The sequence below is a fragment of the Nelumbo lutea genome, chromosome 7 (genome assembly GCF_056320005.1).
Source record: "Nelumbo lutea isolate HS-2025 chromosome 7, American lotus-T2T, whole genome shotgun sequence".
NCBI classification, from domain to species: domain Eukaryota; kingdom Viridiplantae; phylum Streptophyta; class Magnoliopsida; order Proteales; family Nelumbonaceae; genus Nelumbo; species Nelumbo lutea.
The window spans coordinates 22,853,877-22,864,408 of NC_142690.1; the positions used below are offsets into that span (position 1 = coordinate 22,853,877).

General features: G+C 36.7%; 1 protein-coding gene across 2 annotated transcripts; it reads left to right on the plus strand.

Annotated features, from left to right (window-relative positions):
* The first annotated feature begins 619 nt into the window (after positions 1 to 619).
* LOC148845646 (protein NRT1/ PTR FAMILY 5.4-like) lies at positions 620 to 3,444 on the plus strand. Of its 2 annotated transcripts, XM_088953362.1 has the most exons (5): positions 620 to 754; positions 842 to 1,059; positions 1,140 to 1,669; positions 2,140 to 2,999; positions 3,201 to 3,444. In XM_088953362.1, the coding sequence occupies exons 1-4, from the start codon at positions 637 to 639 to the stop codon at positions 2,963 to 2,965; spliced, it is 1,692 nt and encodes a 563-aa protein (XP_088809488.1). In that variant the 5' UTR covers positions 620 to 636; the 3' UTR covers positions 2,966 to 2,999; positions 3,201 to 3,444. The 2 variants fall into 2 exon arrangements, with proteins under 2 accessions (XP_088809488.1, XP_088809487.1); XM_088953361.1 differs by lacking the exon at positions 3,201 to 3,444 and having other exon boundaries at positions 2,140 to 3,194.
* The last annotated feature ends 7,088 nt before the right edge of the window (positions 3,445 to 10,532 follow it).

Sequence of the window (10,532 nt, forward strand, 5' to 3'; positions counted from 1 at the left end):
AATTAAACTTTTCTCGTATTTTATTTTGGCATAATAAGACAGAGAAAGATGCACTAAAATATGTATCTACCAAACTAATTTCAAACTCCTCACATCTTCGTACAAAAGCTCGATGCCTCTTTTTACTATCAACATATTTCAAAAGGACTTGACAAACGGTCTCCCACAAAACTGCACACAGCTAAGTTTTTATATTTTATTTACCAATAACCCCACTCACTATCCACTGTTAATAATTAAATATATGTACGTACCATGAAAACGTGTCTAATGCGTCTATTCTGTTCCATTGAATGACTTGGCATAAAGATAGATTCATCTTCACCCCACAACGCCCCACAGCATATCCTGCCGCCGTGTATTGGAAATATCTGAAAGCTCCCATCTCAAGAAAACTACAGTTGTCATGGTTGACCATTTAATAAATTAAAATTGGGAGAATGACCTATACCCAGAGGGCGTGGGAGCATAATAGAGTGTGGGTATCGGTCCATTTGAATGTTTATGGCCCTGCAGTGTAAATCTGAAATCATGATTGGGCAAATTCGTACTTTTCCGACTAAAATTTTCCAACCTTCCTGATTTTTTATAAAACTTAGTTGTGAATTGTGATCTCTGCTACATTACATTGATATAATGGATGGTTCTGCTACCTCTCCATTGTTGAATGCCGATGATCATGAAAATGACATGGAGGCCAATGAGCAACAAGAATCATCCAAGGGAGGATGGAGATCATCCATTTACATCATTGGTAAGCCTGCTTTTCTGACACAGACTAAATCTCTAATACTTCTCCCAACCTTCATTACCTATTTCTCAAGGATTATTGGCTCAACAGGAGTCGAAGCGGCTGAGCGATTTGCTTACTATGGCATGTCGGCAAACCTTATAACTTATCTTACTGACGTCCTTCTCGAGCCTACAGCCACAGCGGCCATGAACGTCAACATCTGGTCTGGAGTAGCGACTGTCCTACCTCTACTTGGAGCTTTCATGGCTGATTCCTACTTGGGTCGTTTTAAGACCATAATCATCTCGTCCGCAATTTATCTCATGGTGGGTTGGCCGAATTTCATCAACTTATTTAAGTATTCTCAGCTTTCATCTTTGAACAGAGTTTTCAAATATTGTCACAGGGATTAGTGATGTTAGTGTTGTCGGTGTCGGTGATTCCATTGCGATTTCAGAAAGTTGTGTTTTTCTTCTCTCTTTACATGGTGGCCGTCGGGGAAGGCGGGCACAAACCCTGTGTACAGACTTTCGGAGCAGATCAAATCGATGAAGATAAACCAGATGAGAAGACAGCCAAGAGCTCCTTCTTTAACTGGTGGTACTTTGGGATCTGTACAGGAACTTCAACAGCACTTTGCCTAGTAGTTTACATTCAAGATAATGTGAGTTGGGCAATTGGGTTTGGAGTGCCAGCCATTGCAATGGCCATTGCTCTAGCTCTGTTTCTGTTTGGTTGGAGATCATATAGAAGACAGTCTTTGACGGGCAGTCCCCTTACCAGAGTGGTGCAGGTGTTTGTTGCAGCTGCTCGTAAGCGGCATTTGTCTTTCTCAGATGATGGCCATGGAGATTGTAGTGGAGAAGAAAGCATTACTTTGGCCATTGACTCTCATTCTACTGGTCGCCAGACCCTCCCACGCACCCATCAATTCAAGTAAGTTGGGATTTGCCCATTGGCTTTGTCTCAAGGCTGGATTGGTCCCTGCAGGTTCCAAAAGCTTGGTAGAATTAGAATCTTATGGAAAAGTTTTATTAGCCTAATTTCAAAACCTGAATCTGTGATCAACCCCAATTTTGTAGATGTTGTGATAGATAGTATCAATTGGCTGGTTTTTGGTAAACATTGGTTGGGTTGACCCAACTCAATCTCTGAGCTTGCCACTGATCAGGCCAATTGGGGAGATCACACTGAGAAATGAAATTTGGAACTCACAGTTGTTCAAAATCAATAGGGGAATTATTAGTCCCTACACAGATTTTCATGTTTAGAGGTTATTCTTGAAGCTGAGAGAGATAACTTCTAGTGTTCTTTTTCTTCTCTGTTTTTGGAGAAATTGATGGTTTCCCAAATGCATCAAAATTTGATCACTTTGTAAGCATTATTTGTTACATTAATTCCTGCAGATTTTTGGACAAAGCTACGATCATTGACGATTTAGATTTATCGAGCAAGAGCAGAAACGGTTGGAGGCTTTGCACATTGACCCAAGTAGAAGAAGTTAAACTTCTACTTCGTCTACTTCCAATATGGTTTAGTTGCTTGATATATGGCATTATGTTTTCTCAAGGAGGGACCTTCTTCACCAAGCAGGGCAGTACAATGTACAAAAGGATCAGTTCCAACTTCTCTGTCCCTCCGGCAAGCCTTCAAGTGGCTATTGGTGTAGTAACTATCATCGGCGTGCCGATATATGATCTTGTTTTCGTCCCAACTGCAAGAAACTGTACCGGATTCCCCTCCGGCATCACAATCCTCCAAAGAATTGGAGTAGGAATTTTTCTTTCAGCAGTGGCCATGGTAATAGCAGCTCTTGTAGAGGGTAGAAGACTTAAGATTGCAAGAGAATATGGGCTGATAGAGAAACCAAAGGAAACCATTCCCATGAGCATTTTCTGGTTGCTGCCACAGTATATGATGATGGGAGCTTCAAATTTATTTGCAATCGTTGGGCTGCAAGAACTCTTCTATGATCAGATGCCAGAGGGAATGAGAAGCATGGGCTCAGCTGCTTACCTCAGTGTGCTTGGTGCTGGAAGCTTATTGAGCAGTGCTCTTATATCTATGGTGCAATTCGCTAGCTCAAGATGGGGAGATGAATGGTTGGGTGAAAATCTCAATCTTGCACATCTTGACTATTATTACTGGTTGTTGGTTGGGTTGAGTGGCTTTGGGCTTGGTTTGTTTATCTTGGTGGCCAAGTGTTTCATTTACAAGAAAACTCAGTGCTGAAACTAATCCAAATATTGGAGGCTCTAAACAAAAGGTTAGTCGAAGAGAATTACACTGCAACAATTTGGTTTAGTACTGATTCTAAACACAAGGAGTTTGTAAGAATAGCATCAATATGAAAACAATGAAAGAGCATAATATTATACTATTAATAAGAAATCCTATAGGTCTAATGAACAATTAATTCTTCCTTAATGGTTAACTTTTTGGGCCCTTCTGTTTCTGTTTCTATCAGGTGGATTTTGGAAGACTTTGGTTGGATCGGGCATATTAGGGCTGCAAATGGATCGAATTGGATGGATAATAGGATATAGGCGCACAGATCTAAATTTGATATATTTATATTCAAATTCAAATCTGATTATCCATCAATTTATGTTGGTTGAGTTTGGATTGCAATTGGATATTGAATAGTATAAATAAATTAAATTAAAAAATGACCAAAATATTATATAAGGATTAATAGAATGAGCTAAAAATGACTTTGGTATTATATTTTATGATTGAAAATTACTTGTGGAAATTGAAACTTTGGAAATTTAATAAGAAAACAATATTCAATTCAAGCTTATGTCAGGATGAATTGGAATTTCATTTTTGGTGTCCTAGAAATTTGGATTTAACAGTATATAACCGGATTGATATGATTCAGATTTGATTTTGCAATTTTTAGGCCCAGTTTGGTTCGTAGGAATAGGGGTCCAGAATTGGAATTGGAATGGGCTATTCCGATTATAACTGTTTGGTTGGGTGGAATCGGAATCCCATTCCCATTCCTGTTGGAATGGCATTCCCCAATTTTGGAGAATGGCCATACCCTGCCCCTCCTTTGGGAATAAAATCTAATTTCTGGTGATTCTAATTCTTATTCTCATTTCTGTCTGAACCAAACAGATTATGAGAATAGACCATTCTAATTCTGATTCCGAAGAATTTCAATTTCAATTCCAATTCTGATTCCGATTCCAACTACAAACCAAACGGAACCTAGTTTTCGATTCTTGTCAATGGATCTCCTTGTGACCTACCATCTCCCAATTCTTTCATTATCGTAGAGGAATTACTTACCTAAGGTTTGTCAATTATTCTTAATAATGGTTACGCCCCTTGCTATGCTTTCCCCTTATAGTTGTAATCCCATTTCACATATATTTCTATTTTATGAACAAGCCTCTGATCGAAAAAGTAACAAGGATAAGTTCTATTTTATTGTGCATTGCAAGTGAATATTTCGACTTATGATATAAAGGTTATAAGTTTTAAGCATAAAAAGCTTCTTTTTTCTTTTTTAGGAGTCCTATTGGACATTAAAAAAAAAAAAAAAACTAAAATTCGAGCCTTTGATGTTGAAAAATGAAAAGGATTGAGGGTTGGAAAGCTAAAGCAGTATTTACGTGTCTGTTCATATATAAAGTGGTGTTTTCCCTCCTAAGGAAATTATTCATAAAACTCATAAATTATTGGCCAACTTTTGGAGGGTTGATTGAAATTTTGGTAGCAGAACGCATTGGATAGGATGGTCTCAAATTTGCTTCCTTCAAGAGGAGGGTGTGTTTGGTAAAAGCTTTCTTTCTAATATTCCAAAAGCCTTTATATAAAGTGAAAGCTTGGTTTCATCTTTTGCAAGGAAATAGTGCAAGGAAATATGTTAAATCTACTCCTGTTCCACATGGCTTTTCGGCTATTTATAAGTTGAGTCGGTCAATTTTTGATATATTTTTATTTGGTTCACGAAAGATTCAGCCATTAAAAGCCGGAGCGCCTAAAAGACACAAGAAGCTCATTTTGAGTTGATTTCAGGAAGCTCCAAATGAAGCTTTTCATGTTTTTTGAGTTTTATTCTCATGCAGAAAGACATAGAAAATGCACGGAAAGGCATGTATCTACCAAACTAGCTCTGGACTGCTCAGATCTCCATGCAAAAGCTCAATGCATCTTTCGATTGTCAGAACTATCAGAAGATCTTTCTAAAAAGACTTGTCAAACAAGCCCTAGGTTAAGGGCCTCTTATCTTTCATTTATTTGATTGGAATTTTCATGTCTTTTATTATCAATCAAGTCTTATAATACAATAGGAATTGGCATATTTGTTTCTCCAGTTTCTATTCCTCCTCACATCATAGATCATTGGCAAGAATTCATTTTGTTCACAATATGCAATATCATATTCATTCTTAGTTGATTTTATAAAGAATTACATTTTGATCATTTTTTAAAAGTTTTTTAACAGTATTTAATATTCATTTTCCACCCAAGCTTGATTATAATCCAATATAAACCCGATGGATAAGATTCTTTTGAATCCAAATATCAACAAATTAAACTTGGATATGAGTAATAAGCTATACTATGCAAGTATACATAATGGCGGATGTAGGACCTTTCATTAGTAGGATGGACATTATCATAACATCAATTTTGTCATAACAGGTTGGATTCTGGGTGGGGACCATATTCCCCATCCCTTACACTCATCCTCATCAGCGAGAAAGGTTAACCTCCATCCTCGATCCATGATGCATACTAGCTTTACATCGAGGACCCAAATCCTTGATTTTTTTAATAAAAAGTTTTTTGAGAAAAATAAAATTGGCATTGGGGTAAGGTGGCAACCTCACTCCCCATCTCCGTACCCATCCTCGATAGGGATCCCTATTAATTTCCTTCCCTACCAAGTAGTTTCCATCCCTAACCTGATTAGGTTGAGGAGGTTATGAATAGATACCAGTAGGGATGGAGAATATTGCCATCTCTAGATTTGAGGAGATGATGTAGTGAGATAAGATTGAGTTGTTGAGGGATGCAAAATGAAGAAAAAAAGAAAAGCAAAAGGAAAAAAAGAAAAGCAGAAAAATTAAAAAATTAAAACCCTAAATCCCAAACTTCATAACTTGTTTCACATGAAACAGGGACATGAATGCCATTTTTGTATACATTTTCCTTATTTCTTACTTAATTCATCAATGAAAAAAAAAGGTTGCATTTCAGAAAGCAAATTTTATTTAATCCCTACTATTTTATTTAAGTGGGGGCAGTTGAAAACAAAATTTAAATTTATTCATAAGTTTCATAATTATTTAAAATTTTCAAATCTTAAAAATTATAGCATTTCCATTCCCCTATCACCTCATGGAGGGGGAGGACGACGCTATAATGGAGCCACTCAACATCAATTTTGATATTCCTTACTTTCGTGTGCCTCATACAGGTTTGGATGGATTTATAACATGTGTGAATAGATCTGTTTATGGGTCAGGTTTGGGTTTAGCTTTTATCAAAATTTTAATAGGTTTAATTCGAAAATTGAACCTGAAATAATGCAAAGTTGGACCTAAAACCCGGCCCGTGAACAAGCCTAGTGTGGCATGGGCCTCTCTATTTACTGTTGTCACCGTTCGGATCTTTGACCAGTCAAGAGATCCTTTTAACTGGTGGTACTTTGGGATCTGTAGTGGTGAAAAATAAAATGCTTAATCGACTTAGTAATGGTGAGGACAAAATTAAATTCAAAGTTTTTGCAGTTCTCTACTTTCAAAACTGCTAAAATCCTTAAACATGAATGTTTCAGACCTTGAGCTATAAAATTATAAATATGTTATCTGATGTGATGTAATGGTGAGAAGCAAGAACTCAGCTGCTTACCTCAGTGTGCTTGGTGGTGGAAGCTTATTGAGCAGTTCTCTCATATCTGTGGTACAATCAGCCTGTTCAAGATGGGGAGATGAATGGTTGGTGAAAATCTCAATCTAGCACATCTTGATTATTATTATTAATGGTTAAGGTTCGAAATATCGATATGCCCAATACGTTAGTAGGGGCATATCGGACGAATCAATACCTTTTGTTTTTATTTATTTTAAAACTGGTTTAGGGGGGTCAGTTTAGAGCTCCTCCACCCCCTGAACCAGTTAGACCTCCGATACACCCAATGTAGGGGCATATTAGAGGGGTCCCAAAACGATACGTATCAACTGATACATATCTGATACATATCGATACTTTGAACCTTGCTACTAATTATTGGCTGGGTTGAGTAGCTCTGGGCTTGGTTTGTATATATTAACAGCCAAGTGTTTCATTACAAAAAAATCAATCATTATTGCAAAACCCAATAAAAAAAGAGAAGCTAATCAAGAAGATTGGCTGTAGAGAATTACAGTGCATCAGATTGGCTCATGCTCTCCGCTGATTCGGAAAACAAGGTTTTTTTTTTTTTTTTTTCTTTTAAACATCAATATGAAAGGCATGGAAGAGAACTTCATGGTTTTTTCTTCAAATTCCAGTGCATCCATACGTTGGGATTATTGAGTCTGAGGGGTTTAACAATATAAGGATTAGCTTTGATAATTTTGGGGCGGAAAATGGATCAGATCCAATTCAATTTTATTAGAATCTGAGAGATTCAAATGCAATTCAATGTCTGATGAAAACATAGATTTAAATTCCAATCATTTAGGCTGCGTTTGGTTTAAAAGAAAAGGTGGGGAAAGAAAGGGAAAGGTTGGGAAATCTACCTTTTCTTTCAAACCAAACACAGCCTTTTATAGTCTCTCGTGTCCGATTGGTTCAAATATCAATAAATCTGTATAAAATTAGTGCGCATTTACAAAATCAAATACAAAAAAAAAAAAAAACAGTTATCTAAATCATAAACCCAACTTAATTATGAACAACTTTAAATTAATAAAAGTTCTATTATACGGAAAAGACATGATACCGGAAGATCTTTGAGCAATGAAAATTCATGAAAAATCAAAATTCTAAAGGGAAAGCTATGAAAACATCTCCTGGGTTTTCTAACGATCCTATATATAAACCTCCATTCTAATTTGACTCTAACATAAACTTGTGATTTTGGAAAAAAAATGCAAAAACCTTCCTTCAATTAGCTTTCCAGATGGAAAAATCTGTTATAATGCATTGAATTTTCAGAATATCAGATTTATCCCTGACCAACTTTATGTTTGTATATAACTTATACATTAACTAACAAAACAAAGAAAATAGAAACTGTTCAAGCCATATCCTGGTGGCTGGTTCCACCAATAACGTTCATCATCGAAAAAGGGTTGTTTGGCAAGTATTTGTAGATAAATCTTTGGGTAAGTTACAAAGACCCCCTTTGTACTATGGGGCCAGATGTCCAAACTACCCTTTTTTATTGTTCATTGTCTTCTCTATTGAAGTTAGGTGAAATGGCATAAAAACAACGGTTTTGCAACATTCAATGGAGAACATTTATGGAATAAAGGGGACCCCTTTTATGATGAAGATGGGAAAAATGATGAATTAGAAGACTTAAACAGAGACAACATCAAGCCCATAATCATGATATATGAAGTGAAACTCAAAAAGAAGGAAAACAATTACTGACCCACCAGACCAGATTTATATATTTTACCGTTTCTTCTCCTTACATCGCTAATTTTATAAAAATTATTAATTTTGTTTATATAATAGAAGTGATGTCTGGTGGGAACGAGACTGTCGGCCATGGCGGAATTACAACTCTAAAAATTCTGAACAATTTGTACTAACGGAATAAAAGGGTGCCGGTGGCGGTGGATGGATCAACCCACTAACAAAAGGGATATGGAGCTTTTGACAATGTGGAGTAAAATAAGAAAAGAAAAATAGTAATAAAGTGCATATTTGCTTGAATTAGTGCTTCCATTGTGGTTTGTGAAGCCGGTTTACACGAAAGATTGGCTCCTGAGAAGCTTTAAGAAGGGAAGAGCAACGCCTTTGCTCTGCTATAATTTGAACATATAATTCTGAGAACCAACGCTCATACTGGATTATTTCTGTTTGAGATGGCCTATCTTCAAGCTGGCTCTTTGGCAATTGGCACTAAAGTTGTCCTCAGTTTGGTTCCAAGTTCACTCTTTGCTAAATTCAGTTTTTCCAGTTAGTTGCATAAAGACTGATCAATGTCGCCAAGGAGATTGAACCCCCTGCGAAAACGATATGATGTTGAACTAATGAGTTCAAGGTCAAACAGTCTAACCAATCCGGGTTTTGGCTGCCTCTGCACCTCTGGCTTTGACTATTTGATACAACAACAACAACATCATCATCATCATTATCATCCTCGATGTTGTGGAACTGGTCATTCTCCATGTAGAATCTAATGTGTTTGAATTCCTTTTTGAGCCACTGATTCTTCATGATTTCTGGAATTGTTATTTTGGTCAAGGGGTTTGTGTTGAGAAGACGAGAAAGGAATTAAATAAGCTCCGGGTCCGGGGTGAACCAGCAATGGCATCTGAATCTTCTTGTACATCACCATGATGTTTTGATCATGGAAGGAAAAATAACTAACAACCAAAACAAGCAAAATCACTCTGCACGTAGTTTAGCATTTTCTGTCATCTGACTTAACAGCCAAGGGTCTTTGTCTAAGGCTAAAGTTCAGGAGGGGTTTTTGTCACAAAAAAAGTATAAGGGGGACTTTGTCACTGACCCCATAGTACAATGGGAGGTCTTTGTAATTTACCCTAAATCTTTCAACGGAGATGCACCAAACTTTTGAGGTATTTATCTTTAATGATGCTTGGTTTTCCACCAAGTCTTCTGAGCTGCTAGAAGCAGCTGAAAAATCTATTTTCAGCATCAAAAGTAGGGGTGCCAATGGACTGATTTTGGATTAGACCCTTCCAAACCTAAATCAATTTAGATGGATTGGACAGACCAACAAGACATTGAATTGGACCAATCCAGAATTAATGGTCCAAAGTATTTATTAGATTAGGTGGGACCTAGTCCATTCATAATAAATTTATATTAGATTGGGTTGGAATGAGCCAATATGTAATTCATTGATAGAAGATAAGAACATAAGTATCAATTAAATTAAAACAAATTTAAACAGATTGAATGGTCCAAACATTGAACTGAACCAGTCTAAAATGGTTCAAAATATTCATTGGATTTGATTGGACCTGATCCATTTGTAATGGATTCAGAATGAATTAGATTGGATTGGACCAAATCAAATCCAATTGGCACCCCTAACTAAAAAATCAAACATTTCATTTGAAACTTTCCGATTTTTTGGCATTTTTGGTGTTTCCACACGCTTGTCTTCGAGTCTTTACGTCTACACGATACCAAACAGCAAAAGACAAATTTTCGTCTTTTAATCTTCCCGCAAATCGAAAAACACACCGTACACCACCCTAATATTTTGGGCTGGAGTACAAACCCTTGACCAACTTCATTTGATTGTACATTTATTAAAATACTATGAAACTATAAAACAGGTTTATTTCTCTTGATTTCACTTCAGCCTTCAGACTTTTAAAATTGAACAAACTACAAAGGCTACAACAGTGAGTTAGCCCACCCAGTAAAGTAGGGAAGGCCTCCACTGTGGAGAAATGGAAACTGGCAGGCAGGTAAATGGAAAAAATGACAATAAAGTTAAAACTAAAAGCAGCAAACTGATTGGTTTAGGGCCGCAAATTGTATCCAAATTATGAAGGGGGATGCTAAAATGGCACACGACAAAGGAAAGAAAAAGAAATTGCTATTTTCCTACTTGGGCCTTATCAGCTTATGGAACAAA